Here is an 18,186-nt window from a genome sequence, read left to right as displayed (position 1 = left end):
AATTACACACGGGTGGGCTCAATTTAACCAATAGCCTCCAGAAGTCACATAATTGGTAATCAGTTATTCAGGATTTTATTAATGGGTCTATGACTACAGTGGACTAAATACAAATGTATGTCACAATTTTCAGATTTATATGCTTAAAGTTTTTAGAAAACCATGTATCCTTTCTTTACACTTCACAAATATTTGCTACTTTGTGTTAGTTTATTGCATAAACTTTAAGTTTGTGGGTGTAACATGGACAATATCTTTGGGTATGAATACTTTAAGGTACTGTATGTGAATTATAGAATAGGAATCTCTTTTCACAGTTACTAAACACTTGGTTTCCAGTTGTATTAGAAAAACAAGATGCATTTGCAATGTTATTTTGTAAGGAATGTATAACTTTTTTTTTTTTTTAACTAAGGCCTCTTTCACACTTCAGTTTTTTGCATCAGTCAAAATCCGCCAAAAGGAAGGATGGTGGATCCGTTTTAGTACTGATGACAACGGATGCCACCCGTCCGTTTTTTTGACGGATCCGACAAGTGAAGAATTTTAAAGGAATCGCAGCCTGGAAAAGGGGAGGGAGAGAGAGAGAATTTTTTTTTTTTGTCCGGCACCCATAAAGAATTTCGGGTTAAATGAGTGTCTGGAGGATCCGCCAGAGGAAAAAAACGTTGCAAGCTCCGTTTTGAAATCTTTGAGGATGGTGATGGACAGCAACTTTTGGCGGATCCGCAAAAAAAACGGATGCAACGGACGGCAATCAGTCACAATCCGCCAATAATGCAAGTCAATGGGGGATAAAAAAGGATCTTCAAAAGAAAATTGAGGATCAGTTTTTTACAATCAGTCACAATCAGCCAGGTTTTGAAAAAAACGGAAGTGTGAAAGAGGCCTAATGAAGCCATATTTTATGCCATTTAGATGCAGGGTTTTCTTTTTAAAATTATTTTTTTTCCCACTAAGGGAAAAAGACCTACAAAATCAAACAGTGCTGTTATTGGCCCTTCACTGGGTCCAGTGCTTCTTTTATGCTGCTGTTCTAACCTTTTGATGACGTGTACAATGCACAAAACCGATGTACCAGTCCACATTATAACCGATCACTGGGCTCTGTTATGTACATATGCAGAGCTGCTTAGCCCAGATATTGGCTGCAGCAGTCATAGGCTGAACCAGCAGAGGAGAGGAAGAACTGGACCCAGAGAGGACAAGTAGCAGAGCCACTTGTTTTATAGATCTTTAAGCTCTGTGGAAAAATAAAATGTTAAAACTGACAACCTCTCTAAGCAATTCATTTTCTGCCTATTTATTTTCCTATTTTGAATGTTCATGAATAGCTAAAATATAACTTTACTTTTAGGAAGCAGAACAGTGAGGAACGAGAGTCACATCGCAGACGTAAACGCAAGAAGACTAAACGGTCCAAAGAGAAGAGTGTGGATGATGACCCAACAATAATAGTAAATCGGCACAACCTCCGAGCAAAAACTAAGTCTACTGCACGGCTAGATAGTGACTGAGAGACGATAAGCGAGAAGGCAGTGCTTTCACCATTGTGTAGCCTTTGTTTATCCAGTTGCTCTACATGGCGGTGTCCCCACACCTGCTGATAGTAAGTATATCAGCTAATATACCGTTTGTGGTGATAAGATCCTATGAATATTGATACAATGGATTTTGGAGGCTTGCAATGCTGCCAACGGTTAAGCTTATATCACAGGCAACTGAATATCACATGACATTACCTCCCGCTGTCTGTTTTAACAATGACTATCTGTTGAACAAAAGTTTGTTGTGGCTTTGTATGACAAATGAGAGGCTGATTTATCCGTTGATGTGGTTGGAAGGTGCGCACACAGCTTTGTCATGTCTGCTTGCTGTTGAGATGAATGATAATGAAATTTTGGACTGGATGGATACTGATGCACATATTACAGTTTGTATACCACCTTAATTACCAAAATGAGTTGATCTGAAATCTAATAATTACAAATTCTGTGAGACAGATGCGAGAGGATTATGTAAAAGTTGATTTTGATCTGCGAGATAACAAGGGCAGTCATGAATTCATAACTTCAAATTGGACCATAAAATGGTTTAAGGAAACTGGTAATTGCAGATCACACATCAATTAAATTAGATTTACATTTTCCAAGGATGTGCTTACACTGTGCAATGTTAAATGACCGCCAATGGCCATCCTGCTTAATGATCGGCAGTTGTCTAACGCAGGATGACCCGGCTTTAGGTATGCACCAAACTATCTGTAGTGGAACTTGCAGTGCACATAGGCTGCCATTGTTCTTGTCACCGGATCATCTGCTCCCGGGAATTATACTTTTGTGCAGCCCAAAAGATTATTTAACTCGACAAAGGAGCATTTTGGTTGTTCTGTGGGTGATCAGCAGCCTGATTACACTGCATGATTATTATTTAACAAGCGTTCCTATCGTGCAGTATAAATGGACAGCTCAGTAGGTACGTAAAAGGCTGTCCGCTTGGGTTATTGGATATGGGGACAGTCCAGAAACTGCTGCTTGTACCCAGATGTTAAAACGCAGATGTGTGCATGTGGCCCTGACTACAGGTTACATTGAATATTCTTTTCTGGTCATTGCATTCATGAGGACTTGCACATAAGCCCTTTATTCTGTAAAGCTATAGTCACATTTATGTTGGAGGGGGTAGTTTACATCTTCACCAGATCTGATGGCCAGAATATTGCCTGATCTCGTCAGTGGGATCAGTCATATAGTCGGACGTTACATTGCATATATGAATGAGTTGAATGTATGATACGATTTAACTCTGGAATTATATAATGTGGTACACAGGGTGTACTTGCTGAATCTGGGACTTGTAGTTTCACGATGACTGGAATCCTCAGTAGCACGACTGGCTTACAGAATGCTTTATACCCTGTGCACCAGTCTGGTGTACATCATAGCCGAGGCGGTCTGGTCAGAGTAATACTGAAAAAGCTGAATTTATCTACAACCCAAACTGCAGATTGTTCCTTTTACTATAGTTGTTTTGTCCATGACAACTTGCACGATCATTACAGAACAGAAACGTCTGGAATAGCCTGAATACATTTGTATACACTGTTTGTATGATACTGGTATATATCTTTTTCACTCCTACTATTTTTGTGAACACATTTTGCACATCAGGGCTCATACTCACTTGCGAGAGACTCGTGAAAACCTGGGACTACCGCCCACACTCAGACCGGAGGGTGCGGCAACATGTATTTCTATGAAGCAGCATTGCTTCTGTCCAAGTGCTGGCGGCAGTGCCTGGTTTTCATGCGAGAGACTCGCACGAGAATCGTATGAGCCCTAACAGTGAGACTAGATGGTGGTACAGACTCTTAAGGTCAGTGTGGACATGGAATTAACACTACTTTTTAATCTGTTTTATTCAATTATTTGATAAATCACACTTGAATATATTAGATTCTCTAATGTGAACACTCTGTAGAATTAGTTACTTTTTCACTTAGTTGAAGAAAAATAATTTGTAACATGTTTTGCTTTTATCATTTCACTTGTTTTAAATGCTATAATAAATCACCATAAAACCGGGGTAATTCCTTATTGAATACTTTTGTCATCTGAAGTGATAGAATTTGCCACAATGAAATTGGGGGCATATTATGAGATGCTGTGCAAACCCCTAGCATTGCAGGGAGATGGATTGGCTGTGGAGTAAAAAAAAAAATACCGGTATATAAACGCCAGATGATACACATTATTTATTGTAATCCTTAAAACAAAGTAGTAAGGGCTTCAGGCAAAACAGCTGCTTTAGTGTCAGTGTTTAGCTATTCCTGCTTTTGCTGTAAACAGGTACCAGATGCAGAGGAACGAGTCGGTCCACCAAAAAAAGCATATAGTTAATACATTATGTAATGGCTGGTAGACTCCACTATATGAAGGATGATGCAGTAGTCTGTTCAGGAGCTGCACTTTTTCCCATGATGATGTATAGATCAACAATGAGCAGGAGGTAGGAATTATGCTCACACATGCAAACTGTTTCTTCATCTACGACCCAAAATCTATATTCCGGTTCTAGCATAGAAATAATCTCCAGTGATCAAGCCAAACCTGTGAACAGTGTAGGACTGGGGTCTACCCGTAAAGGTGACTCTGAAGTCCTTCCCCATAGGTAAATATAGGACATAGCCTGCACACAAGCTGCTAGTGTGACACTCCCCTACAAGACACTGCATCCACACTATAGAAACATACAGGACAAGCCAGTCACAGATAGGACACATGCAGCTCAAGTGTACATTCTACACTGCTCAAAAAAAACAAAGGGAACACTTAAACAACAGAATATAACTCCCAAGTAAATCAAACTTCTGTGAAAGCAAACTGTCCACTTAGGAAGCAACACTGATTGACAATCAATTTCACATGCTGTTGTGCAAATGGAATAAACAGATCGAAATTATTGGCAATTATCAAGACACACAATAGAGTGGTTCTGCAGGTGGGGACCACAGACCACTTCTCAGTACCAATACTTTCTGGCTGATGTTTTGGTCACTTTTGAATGTTGGTTGTGCTTTCACACTCGTGGTAGCATGAGATGGACTCTACAACCCACACTAGTTGGTCAGGTAGTGCAGCTCATCCAGGATGGCACATCCATGCGAGCTGTGGCAAGGAGGTTTGCTGTGTCTGTCAGCGTAGTGTCCAGAGACGCTACAAGGTGACAGGCCAGTACACCAGGAGACGTGGCGGGGGCCGTAGGAGGGCAACAACCCAGCAGCAGGACCACTACCTCCTCCTTTGTGCAAGGAGAAACAGGAACACTGCCAGAGCCCTACAAAATGACCTCCAGCAGGCCACAAATGTGCATGTCTGCACAAACTGTTAAAAACCAACTCCACGAGGATAGGCTGAGGGCCCAACATCCACAGACGGGGGTTGTTCTCACAGCCCAACACTGTGCAGGACGCTTGACATTTGCCACAGAACACCAGGATTGGCAAATTCGCCATTGGCACCCTGTGGTTTTCACAGATGAAAGCAGGTTCACACTGAGCACATGTGACAGACATGACAGAGCCTGGAGACGCCGTGGAGAGCGATTTGCTGCCTGCAACATCCTTCCGCATGACTGGGTTGGCAGTGGATCAGTAATGGTGTGGGGTGGAATTTCTTTGGAGGGCCACACAGCCCTCCATGTGCTTGCCAGAGGCAGCCGTTGTACAGTACAGAGGTCATACAGGCACGTGGAGGCCACACACAATACCGAGCATCTTTTCCTTGTCATGAGGCATTTCCACTGAAGTTGGATCAGCCTGCAACTTTATTTTCCACTTTAATTTTGAGTATCATTCCAAATCCAGACCTCCATGGGATATTCATTTTGATTTACATTGATAATTGTTGTTTTATTGTTCTGAACACATTCCACTATGCAATGAATAAAAATTAGCAACTGGAATATTTCATTCAAAGATATCTAGGATGTGGTATTTGTGTTCCCTTTATTTTTTGAGCAATGTATATAGACCCTAGGCCCTAAAGGAAATGTAGTAATAATGGCCTCAACCCCCCCATAAAAAGATGAGCACCCAGAGCCTTTAAAGGGCCTCTGTCAGCACAGAATGACTGTTCAAACCAAGTAAAGGTGCTCAGTTCATCATGGTGGGGACAATCCTATACACCTCCCACAGTCAGTGTGTGTTGGAAGAATCCCTATAACAAGAACCTGTTACTTGTAATAAATAGGTTTTTGTTTGTTTTTTTAAGCTCAAGTCTATTATTTCTTAAATGTTAACTTAGTCTTGTTAGCCTAGTGGGCATGATATTCCTCAAGATGTTAAATGAGCTGAGAATCACACCCACTTAGCTAACAAGACTGGATTTGCAAACTAGGCACAAAAGGGGTCTCTCTCAGAATTGAAGGTGCTAGATATAAGAGAAAAATGACACACTGCAAATGACAGATCTTGTTTAACCATTCCTTGACCATTATACAGTGGTCATGTTGTGGGCACGTGAGCTATGCCGGTGCCACGTTTTCTAATAGAACGGATCATCAATGTTAATGGTGGTTGTAAATACAAGTGTCAGGCTGAAATACATTTACAGACACAATAATAAAATCCTAGTTTTCATTTACATTGGTCAATTTCTTGTACATAAGCAGCTGTAAATAAGCTTTAAATGAAAGGGGATGTGTCTCACCAGATTGTTGCTCTGTATGTAGTGCAGCAAGTGCCCTGTGCTGGGCAGGGGTGGCCACTCGTAAATCAAGATCCCAACATTCCAATGAGTCACTTCATGCCATAGTCAGTCATAGTATTTACCAACTACAACTTTTGTATCCAAACTTTATTTCACAATTTACAAACGATCATTTTTTTTTTATAATTCAATGTTCCTGAGGTTGAAGAATTGTGAATCAGGACCAGTTCGTTTACACATGCCTATTTTGGAGCAATCTTTGCCACAGTTTGCACAAGAACAGTTGCAGTCTTGTCTAATTGTAACTTTTTTTTCCCCCTTTGAGTCCTCCAAACCACTGGCAAGTGTAAACCCACCCTTGAGCTATGTTCCCATGATAAGGATTTGGTGAGTTTTGATGATTAAAGATTACCTGAAGCATTACCACACCCATCACATAAAAATGCATGTAAATTGATTACATTTGTCTTTTTGGTATTTCATGTTTTAAAACTTTGATACTTCCTGGTATTACAGCTTACATGCTCTTTTAAATGCATTTCTGCAGAAGAAACAGTAGATATCTATGCATTTTCCAGATCTGATGCAAATCTGCATATAAAACTCAGCATTACCAGCAAGAAACATTTGTGGTGCGTATTTCAAATCCACAACTTCAGTTTATGCAGAGTTAAAAAAAAACCCCATAGGTATGAGATTTCTATAAATCCCATCCAAGTTGCTGGAACTGTGAGACTATACGATTTTGGTGAAGTGACTATATGCATCAAAAACTCATCGTGGGAACTTAACCTTAGACTAAAACTTTATTTCAGTAATGATTTCCAATATGAGCTCTACAGTGGGTCACTTTTTTTTACCACTTAATGTGAATGAAAAGATATGCATCTTATACAGAACAGTCTGCTCAGGAGTCACTATGAGAGGTTGGGACCCCATCTGATGGATTTACAATTATCTGCTATCAGAATAATTCATGTAATGATACTGCAGGCCTGAGTATAATGATCAATTACACCATAAGTCACCACAAATAGCCTAATATACAATCACTTTATCTTTCCAACATAAAACACACATCTGCCATGGCAGGTTGTTGCTATATTGTGCAAGATGGAGCATGGCTTATTAGGGCTAATCTGCCATCAGAGCAGACCGACATCCCTGACCAATATTAAGGGCCCATTATTAAGAGCTGATGGTGATATTAAGTGGTACTTACACAGCAGGGCTCTTATTTAATAATTATGTATTGTACATTGGGAGTTTATTTTTGTAACAAGTGTGAATTGCAGCATTTACATGTTTAACAAAGAACTCTCAACAGGTCAAAAGTGACCAATTTGTCCCCTGATTTTATGTACACTGCTCCCTTTCCGTAGGCGTTTTTTTGTAATTCCGCCATTTGGTTTCTGAGGTATGGGCCATTTCATTTGGTACTAATTTTTATGGTCTTTACTAAGGGGGGGGGGGGTGATGCTCATAGGATAGTTACGCAACACACCATAAAGACATACCCCAAAGAATCCTGTGAGTCACGTTAAAGACAAAAATTAGCACTAACTGAAAGGCCCATATCTCTGGAACCATATGGCAGATTCAAATGAACAAGACAATATACTTCGTAAGTAGTGGGAATAAAATAAGGGGAAAAAACTGGCCCGTTTTGACCCAGTGTCAAGTTCCCTGTCTGACTCTACCCCTAGCCTCTCTTACAAGTTATGTAAGGAGCTACAGTGGATGCAGATGTTAACAGGTTACTCCAGGATATACCTTTTTATTAAATAATGTGCCCTTTTGTGATAGATTCTCTTTAAATGAAAGGCAATAATAATTTAAAATCACAATTTAACAGTAAACGTCAGCTATTTAAGATAATAGAAAGGCAAGCATGGCTGAGTGTTAGTGTAAGTGCAAAATCAACATGAGATGTCATATCTCAAAATGCTACACGATCATTGCTGCAAATTGGATCAATGAATTGTGTTGCTGCACCAATCACCTCTGATCCACCCAGGATTATGGACACTTTCATTTTATGGTACAAATATCTACATTTTAAAGCTGATGAAAAAAATAGAGAGTGATAAGAACTTCAAGAGAAAATGAAAAGGTAAAAAGAGTCCAGTTGAAAGTTGTGCAAAAGGCTCCAAGATTTTCCAAACAAGAAGTATGCACTCCACAATCACACCAGACTTCCAGGCCAGGAGACGACTGTCAGCGTGACTCTGTTCTTCTGCTCTTTTAACATTGGAATCAGCTGTGCATTGCTCATGCCAATGGCACACACTCCATTTACTTCAACTATCTCATCTCCACACCTAGAGAGAGAACAGAGTGAAAGGTTAGTCCTCTTATTACAGACAGCATGGGTAACACAAAGTGGATAAAGGGCTCAAATCCCACCAAGGGCAATGTCTGCACAGAATTTGTATGATCTCCAGGCACGCCCAAACACATGCTGGAATTTATATTGTGAGCCCCAGTGGGGACAGTGATTATTAGGTCTATAAAGCGCTGCATCAGAAAAAATGTCTGCAATAGAGGTTTCAAAACTAGAAGAAATTCTACCAATATTCTTCTATTAATACTTTGCCAACATAGGATGAAATATCAAAAGCTGAACCTGCACCTTAGCTGGAAAATGCTGGCTACATTACATTGCAGACATTTGCCTGTAACAGCAGTGACTGGAGCTAGCGCTGATCACTGCAGGTTAATCACAAATGCTGCCATCACTGACTTTGGCATTGATGCACACATCTACCCCCATCAAATCCTTGTAAGCCAATAGGTTGTCATGACAGGCAAGCATCTGCTAAAAGTCCCAATGGCTGCAATCTTAGTCCTTCTGTGATTATTTTTTACATATACTGCAATACAATTGCAGGTCAAGTCTACTAAAAAAAAAAAAATTCTAAACAGATTTTCCCCACCCGTTTAGCTGTGGTAACGTTCGGGTTGAGATGGGCATTTGTTCATCAGGGACATAAGGATCTCTACATAGAGACCTAAGGACCAGCTTTAAATCCCAGGGGGTATCATCCGCCTAATTGTAGGGCGCAATCTCTGTACTGCTCTGATGAACTGTATTATCCATGGGTGAGAGGCCAGGAGATAATCAAAGTAACTGCTCAAAGCAGATAACTGAACTTTTAGAGTGCTGGATCTAAGTCCCTTATTAAACCTGAAATTCAACAAAATTCCAAGGCAAAGAGTGCATATCAAATGAAAATATACATGGTATCGTTAAATATAGTCAACTCATTCAGTGCACCAATGGACAATATAAGGGGAAAAGGACAAATCGGAAATTAGGATAATCTACTACGAAAGAAACCGAAAGAGGCATCCAATATTCAAAATAAAATAAATTTTATTCACAAAATACAATTAGCTAAAAGAAGTGGTGGGAACAAAAATACCAAAAGAGAGGGCGCAACACTCGGAATCAATTGCACCGATATATTGCACATACATATAGTGTGGTTTTATACATTCATAGACCAAGATATCCTACGAAAGAAATTAATAAGCCACTAAAATAAATAAGTGCGTAAAATCTTTATATATGCACATGTAATCAAAAATAAACTAGGGCATTTGGCAATACAAAGTGCAATGCAGATGTAAGTATAAAAGTGCAAATGCAGAAGAAGTATTCATAAAAAGGTGGTAAACACAACAGCACCAAATGTCATGCATATAAATGCAAAGTGCAAATGCAGATAGACCAATCATGGAGGGGCTGGGGCATACAAACGTACAAAGTGCCAATGCAAATAGTAGAATAATCAAACATGTATCAACAATTAGAAATAAATAGATCAATAATATATGCTCAATGGCAAATGATCATAAATACTTGTATATGTCACTTAGAGACAGAATACATATTCAAAATATACCCAAAATGCTCCCAATCAGTACCTTATGCCCATGGTGCAGGCATTTGTGGTGATTACCACGCATGGGGAGGCGATCCACTGGATGCCCAACTGCAGATTTCTGGGTTGAGTCCACCAGTGTAGTGATTTACTTGCCGCTGGGGATAAGGGCATCATCTGTCTCTCTGCAGAACTCGAGTGGAATTGCGGTCACCGGACGCAAGCCTTTCTGTCCATTGGGTCTCTTAGGCTTGAAGAGTCCTCGAATGGGATAGAGGTTTTCTTCGCCATCTTGGCCACTGGCACATCAATCTTGGGAATTTCCTCCAAGACTGTTATGTCTTCTGGATCAAAGGGGAGACTACTTTTGAAGTCTTGGGACAACACCAGCCGCTTTTCTGCATCTTCCCATTCCCTCCAGCACCATTGCCCATATGTGCTCGCTTATTGGGAATACCCGCTGTCTTTGTGCTCTAAGGCCCCCGAACATTAAGTCCTGTCTGGACTGTGGCTTTGAGACCTCTCCCAATTGCATTGTATCTCTCATTGCCTGTCCCAACTTGTCTGTATCCTCAGCAGAAAATAGGTATCTTCTGCCCCGTTCCTGACTCTCTGTCAAACTTTCGCCCTCTTCCTCCTGGTCAGATTCCAGGGGTTGGGATCCATCCTCAGAGCTTTGCCCCATCTCCCACCTAGGCCTCTTAGAACACGGTCCTGGACTGGGAGGCTGTGGATGAGAGAGGCTAGATATAGAGGCCTGCACTTCCTCCCAGATGAGGGACCTCATTTCCGATAAAAGGGATGGCTGTTCCTCACCTACAATCTTGGCTGTACAGACGTCACAGAGGGTCCTGTTATAGGTGTCATGGAGTCTCGTATGGCAAACGGGGCATTGCTTGGATTTTGATGAGGCTTTGTCCGCCCGCTTGGGCGTAGCTGGGGCTCCCTTGTCCTGCATATTGCAAGAGAGGGACTAATTAGCGGCTATGTGTTGAGGATAGTGCTGAGGACAGGTTATAAGTGACCGCCGGGTGCTGGGGATCTTCTGTGCACAGCGCACTTACCCCATCGTCCTGGTCCATCTTGCCCGGCTCTTCCATGCTGCCACCGTACATCCTGCGAGATCCAGGAACTCAGTCTGGTCTCGGTATTATTCCGCGTTACTCCTGGAACGCACGCAGACTTCTGACGCTGTCAGTGACGTCACCGTAAGTGCGATGTCTTTCCGGAGCACAACTTCCGGAAGAAGCCTGCCAGCCAACTTCTGAGCCGAGAGCCTCCCACCGAGAGGAGCGGCTCACCCAGGATCACGTCCGCTCGACTGGTTTCTGAGACAGAGGGTCTCCCCACTGGGGCGTTCTGGCCCTGGGCCACTTGACGGGGGGGAAGGATCTTGGACAAGCCGCACAATCCCCCAGTAAGCGGCTATTGCTGCTGCTCTGATGTGTCCCTCCATGCAGGCAAAAACACTGAGGGTAGTGGGGCGGGGTGAGACCTTTTAACCTCTCGTGTGCTTTCCTGTCCTTATAAGGAGGAGGAGGACGTCCTCCATGGTGCTGTCAGGAGGGACTTCCTGGAAAACGGACATTTGAACAGCATCATAGATTATAATGGGTACTTGTTGTATTCTTTTCTTTTTTGCACGGATACAACAAGTATGTGCAACACAGACATCTGAATGAGACCAGAGACTTATTTTCTGGTTTATGCTTGCAAGTTCTGGGTCTCCTAATCAGAACACCAGCATATATGCCTATGAGATTGGGTATTATGCGGCTTCATAAAGGTGATTAGATGCAGGTAGCAGTGATTGGCCTTGCTTCTATCAGACATTTATGGCAATTACTTATGAGTAAACTAACAAACTAACGTAAAAAAAAAAAGAAAGTGCAATTGCAACATGTAAAAATGCTTTCAAACCAGTATATACACATTTGACCTACTTTAACCGTCCATCGAAAAAAGCCGGAGTGGCAGGCACTATTGTTTTGATGAAGAAAGGTTGATTTCCCTTGGTCTCTTCATAACCTCCAACAATGCTGAACCCCCAGCTTTCAAAGGTACTCTTCCGTAGTGAAATGTGCCGACACCAGTGCAGGGAGCTGTGAACAGGAGGAGACATATTTTTTGTTAGATGCAAGCAATATCAAACATTTTAGGTTTAATAAATATAATAAAAGCAAGAATGATACCAAAAGTAATGGAGAGACAGCTACAGAGATTATTTGCGGTGTACTAATGGTACTTTCACATTACATTCATAGTTCCTGTCGGGGCATACGTCCGAATGCCCCCCAATCACAGAATAGGGTTTACGTGCACCATTTTTATAAGCATACACATACAGGAGATGGGACACTCAGATGCAGTCTAATATGTCCAGTTGTCCGCCCCCTGTAGGTGTACAGTCCAGAAAACAATACACAGCAAAGCAAAAGTTCGCTCTATCCGCATGATTATAATCTATAGCCCATTCGGTGCATATGTCTGAACCCAGTTTTGCCAGGGGGCTCGGACATCTGGCCCTACAGGACCCACGAACGCAATGCAAAAACACCCCAACTGGTTACACAAGTTCTGCTGCCACTGAAACAAATATATACAGTATTATTAAAAGTGATCACTACTTACCTAGGAAGATGAAACCAGTGGACCCACAGAGGAGACCAGATACCCCCAGGATCTCTTGTTACTTCAACACCACCTTCCGTAGTCTCTCCATGTCTCTCGTTTACTACTAATTCCAGGGTTTTCAGGAGCACAGTGTGTGATGCAGCATTGGACTTTAGTGCAGACACAGCATCCAAATAACTTAGACAAGTCAAGTCTACCCCATTGACGCTGAGAAGTACATCACCTGTAAGAAGGAGAAAAAAAGACACGTAAACATGTGGAATAGAGCTGCGAAGCGCAGCTCCATTAAATGTGTAGCAGGCACTGCCATGTACTGAAGAACATCTCCTATTCTTTTGAAGGTGTTTATATCCATATGTGATATCATATGGGCACATTCAGACATCCGTACAAATCGGTCTGAAATCATATCGAATAAACGGATTGGAGTGGGTCACACTCAGGTCGGGATACCCACGGCCAGTCTGTGCATTACAGTCCGATATCAGACTATTTTGTACGGACGTCTGAATGCGCCCTAAGACAAAATCATCAATAGCTTTTGATTGGAAAACAACTTTAAGTAAGTTGGAATCTTCTTTGGCAGTAAGCAGTGCAGACAGTATTCTCCTGAAGAAATGGTGAATGCTTACGCAACTTCTATATATAATGAATGGTCTGTCATTTTTCTTTGACCTACTTTTTTCTATTTGTGCATATAAAGAGAGGATATTACCTTTCTTGATTCTGCCATCTCTGAAGAGACACCCCACTGGCTGAACACTGGAGACATAGATGGGGAGTTTGTTTTTATGATCTCGTCCTCCTCCTATGGTAATCCCCAGAGATTCCCTTGGCTCTTTTTTAAGAGTGACTATTTTCTCCATTAACAAACTTGCTTGTGGTTGGTCCTATATTTAATGCAAAGGACAAAACACAATGTATATTCTCTATGTTAAACAAAACAAATACTATCCAGTATAATATGAAGGTCATCACAGACCTACGTTAATATCATGAAGTTTCACTTTACCAACAGGTCACTTACCTGGAGCCCCATCCTTTTTAAGGTAATTTTTGTTGACATATCTAATTTTGCTGATTTTAATGGAACTCATTGAGAATCTAATATTATTGTGGTGGCATAAGTTAGGAGAGGAAACAAATTAAACCGATATGGCTTTAAGAAAATGGAGCCGAGCGGCCATACCAGACACCTCCAAAAAATAAGAGGCAATGTATCTTGATAAAAAAAAAAAGTAAAATCTGTTTTCTAGAATCGAGAAAACATATTCAAAAGGACTATAGTCCACTGGCCATGTCAGTAGTCTGTGGCTGCTGGCCCAGAACCATGAGATAGATGACCTATCCTAAACACAGGCCATCAACAGCAGTTTGATAGGAGTCTGACAACCCCAACTGATCAGCTAATATAGCTCTCACAGAAACCAGATATAAGCAGTGCACAAAGCTAGAACAGCATAAGTTGGCACACTATGTACTCGCTATTGTTTGGTAAATCAGCTCCTATCTACTTCAATTGGAGCTGAGCTGCAGCACCCGTGAACGGCCAGTACATAGTAAGTAAGCAGACCTGTGCTGTTCTGGTTCTGCACACTGTCCACATTCAGCCGTCCCAGGATCTGTAAACAGCTGATAAGTGGCGATGTACTGATATGGGACTCAGACAATCTCATATTGATGACCTATCTTAAGGATAGGTCCGCAATACCGCAGTTCTAGAAAACCATTTTGATCATCTATTTTAGCTGGCTTCTTAAAAACAAGACATAATTGAATTTAGCTTTCAACCAGTTCCTTAAAGCCAGTAAATGTAACCATCTGGTCCTACTGTGGCAAACTACTTAGAAATTATAACTCACCCTCTGTGTGGATTTCCTTCTACATGGATGTACACTTGGCCTCTTGCGTGCCTGGACAGGGCTTTCCCCATTGCTACTGCTGCTGCTTCCGGATGAAGTTCCTTCTTCATTTACTTCCATAGCCTGCAGGATACTTTGCCGAAGGACCACAAAGTTAACCCGTGCCTCACTCATCTAAAAGATGACAAGATGATGTCATTCTGAAGTTACATAAACAAGGTAAACAATTCACTTTTATACAACAATGCAAAATTATGTAGGACATTGTAAATAGAAGCAGCTATAAATGATACTTTACTTGGGCCAGTATCTGTGATGGAGTGCAATGCAACACAAGTTACCCTTACAGTTTGTCTATACCTGTGAAAAGGATTGTTACCCACCAAGGCTTCTCAGAAACAGGACACTTATGGTCCTTTTAGTTGGGCCAATCCAGGCTGTTCATTTGGACCAGTCACTTACTGGCCTGCTTATACACTTCCAACAAACATTATGTGCACAGAACAATAATGTGATCATTTTGTGTGCATAGAGTTTATTCTCGGCAGAACATGTCCGGTTTACAGGGGACAATTTACTGTCGAGAACAATGATTTTTAGGCTGGCATTAAAAAAAAATCATTGCACCTAACGAACAAGAGTTTTGCGCTTTTTTTTTTCCAAAATGAATGCTAGCCTTTTCAGACAGGCTGATGTTTGTGCACGCTCATTTGCCAATTATTAGCTTGCCTAAATGGGCCATTAGAAGTGTTGAGCATTCCGATACCGCAAGTATCGGGTATCGGCGATACTTGCTGTATCGGAATTCCGATACCGACATCCGATATTTTTTCAATATCGGATGTCGGTATCGGAATCGGAAGTTCAAAGTTGATTGACAGCCTGACGTCATCGTGATGCGCGGTGTGTGCGCATCATGATGCGCCGTCATTTCGGGCCTTCCGGGGGTCTCTGCCGGCCTGCCGGGGGGCTGTGCAGGCTCCGGTGGGCTGTGCCGGCCTGCCGGGGGGCTGTGCCGGCCTGCCGGGGGGCTGTGCAGGCTCCGGGGGGCTGTGCCGGCCTGCCGGGGGGCTGTGCCGGCCTGCCGGGGGGCTGTGCCGGCCTGCCGGGGGGCTGTGCAGGCATCGTCCGATGGGACTACAAGTCCCATCGGGCGATGCCTGCTACCATGACAGTGATTGACACAGCCAATGATGGGACAGTAGTAGTCCCATCATCCGGCTAATGTGTTGAATGTAAAAAAAAAAAAAAAAAAATTACATGCTACATCCATACAACATGCATACTACATATATACTACATGTAACATACATACTACATATATACTACATGCAACATGCATACTACATGCATGCTACATACATGCTACATACATGCTACATTCATGCTACATATATACTACATGCATGCAACATACATACTACATATATACTGCATGCATGCAACATGCATACTACATATATACTACATGTAACATACATACTATATATACTACATGCATACTACATACATGCTACATACTGCATGCATGCTACATGCATGCTACATGCATACTACATGCATGCTACATGCATACTACATGCATGCTACATGCATACTACATGCATGCTACATGCATACTACATGCATGCTACATACATACTACATGCATGCTACATGCATGCTACATGCATGCTACATGCATGCTACATGCATGCTACATGCTACATACATACATGCTACATACATACTACATACAACATATATACTACATGCATGCTACATACATACTACATACATGCTACATGCATGCTACATGCATGCTACATGCTACATACATACTACATGCTACATACATACTACATGCTACATACATACTACATGCTACATACATACTACATGCTACATACATACTACATGCTACATACATACTACATGCTACATACATACTACATATATACTACATGCATGCTACATACATACTACATGCTACATACATACTACATATATACTACATGCATGCTACATACATACTACATGCTACATACATACTACATATATACTACATGCATGCTACATACAATACATTCATACAATACATACATAGACATACAGTACATATAACAGAGTAACATACTTACCAATACTTGTCACATTGTTCCCCGAAGCCATTGTCGTGTACGGAATAAATATTAACATAACAAACCACAAAAATACTCACCCATGATCCGAAGCAGTCCACGAGTGTGTCCCACGACGATCTTGGGTAGAGAACTGCAGCATCAGCTGATGCTTGCGCTCTCTACGGGCTGCAGGAATCCAATGACGGAAGGTAGGTATCCTTCCGCACTGTATTCCTCCGCCACTTAAAAAAAAAAGTCCCTAGTCTCACTTTATGCCATTGCTGCGTGGGAATCCCACGCAGCAATGGCATAAAGTGAGACTAGGGACTTTTTTTTTTTTAAGTGGCGGAGGAATACAGTGCGGAAGGATACCTACCTTCCGTCATTGGATTCCTGCAGCCCGTAGAGAGCGCAAGCATCAGCTGATGCTGCAGTTCTCTACCCAAGATCGTCGTGGGACACACTCGTGGACTGCTTCGGATCATGGGTGAGTATTTTTGTGGTTTGTTATGTTAATATTTATTCCGTACACGACAATGGCTTCGGGGAACAATGTGACAAGTATTGGTAAGTATGTTACTCTGTTATATGTACTGTATGTCTATGTATGTATTGTATGAATGTATTGTATGTAGCATGCATGTAGCATGCATGTAGCATGCATGTAGCATGCATGTAGCATGCATGTAGCATGCATGTAGCATGCATGTAGCATGCATGTAGCATGCAGCATGTATGTAGTATGTATGTAGTATGCATGTAGTATATATGTAGTATGTATGTTACATGTAGTATATATGTAGTATGCATGTTACATGTAGTATATATGTAGTATGCATGTAGTATATATGTAGTATGTATTTTGCATGCCTGTAGTATATGTAGTATGTATGTTGCATGCATGTAGTATATATGTAGTATGAATGTAGCATGTATGTAGTATGTAGCATGTATGTAGTATGCATGTAGTATATATGTAGTATGTATGTTACATGTAGTATATATGTAGTATGCATGTTGTATGTATGTAGCATGTATGTAGCATGTAATTTTTTTTTTTTTTTTTTTACATTCAACACATTAGCCGGATGATGGGACTACTACTGTCCCATCATTGGCTAATGTGTCAATCACTGTCATTGTAGCAGGCATCGCCCGATGGGACTTGTAGTCCCATCGGACGATGCCTGCACAGACCCCCGAAGCCTACACAGCCCCCCGGCAGGCCGGCACAGCCCCCCGGCAGGCCGGCACAGCCCCCCGGAAGGCCGGCACAGCCCCCCGAAGCCTGCACAGACCACCGGCAGGCCGGCACAGCCCCCCGGCAGGCCGGCACAGACCACCGGAGCCTGCACAGCCCCCCCCGGCAGGCCGTCAGAGCCCCCCGGCAGGCCGGCACAGACCACCGGAGCCTGCACAGCCCCCCGAAAGGCCCGTACAGACCCCAGAGAGGCTGTACATGGCAAAAATAGGGTTTTTCTTATTCCGATAC

General features: G+C 42.0%; 2 protein-coding genes across 9 annotated transcripts in view; one reads left to right on the top strand and one right to left on the bottom strand.

The window, feature by feature from the left end:
* LOC141050881 (uncharacterized) overlaps positions 1 to 3,584 on the top strand; it is a 90,284-nt gene extending 86,700 nt beyond the window's left edge. For all 4 annotated transcript variants that reach the window (XM_073547548.1, XM_073547549.1, XM_073547547.1 and 1 more), the window contains one exon: positions 1,358 to 3,584. In XM_073547548.1, coding sequence (XP_073403649.1) covers positions 1,358 to 1,517 — 160 coding nt within the window. In that variant the 3' untranslated portion in view covers positions 1,518 to 3,584. The remainder of the gene's footprint in view (positions 1 to 1,357) is intronic.
* A 2,724-nt stretch (positions 3,585 to 6,308) lies between these two features.
* The window catches only part of LOC141050879 (ligand of Numb protein X 2-like), a 127,999-nt gene continuing 116,121 nt past the window's right edge, over positions 6,309 to 18,186 (bottom strand). For all 5 annotated transcript variants that reach the window (XM_073547543.1, XM_073547544.1, XM_073547542.1 and 2 more), the window contains 5 exons: positions 14,593 to 14,766; positions 13,446 to 13,620; positions 12,728 to 12,953; positions 12,040 to 12,198; positions 6,309 to 8,530 (listed from right to left, as the gene is read on the bottom strand). In XM_073547543.1, the coding sequence (XP_073403644.1) occupies positions 8,395 to 8,530; positions 12,040 to 12,198; positions 12,728 to 12,953; positions 13,446 to 13,620; positions 14,593 to 14,766 (870 nt within the window). In that variant the 3' untranslated portion in view covers positions 6,309 to 8,394. The remainder of the gene's footprint in view (positions 8,531 to 12,039; positions 12,199 to 12,727; positions 12,954 to 13,445; positions 13,621 to 14,592; positions 14,767 to 18,186) is intronic.

The sequence above is a fragment of the Dendrobates tinctorius genome, unplaced genomic scaffold (genome assembly GCF_039654945.1).
Source record: "Dendrobates tinctorius isolate UK_male_01 unplaced genomic scaffold, ASM3965494v1 ptg000154l, whole genome shotgun sequence".
Taxonomy (NCBI): Eukaryota; Metazoa; Chordata; class Amphibia; order Anura; family Dendrobatidae; genus Dendrobates; species Dendrobates tinctorius.
This window is presented reverse-complemented; position numbering and strand designations above follow the sequence as displayed.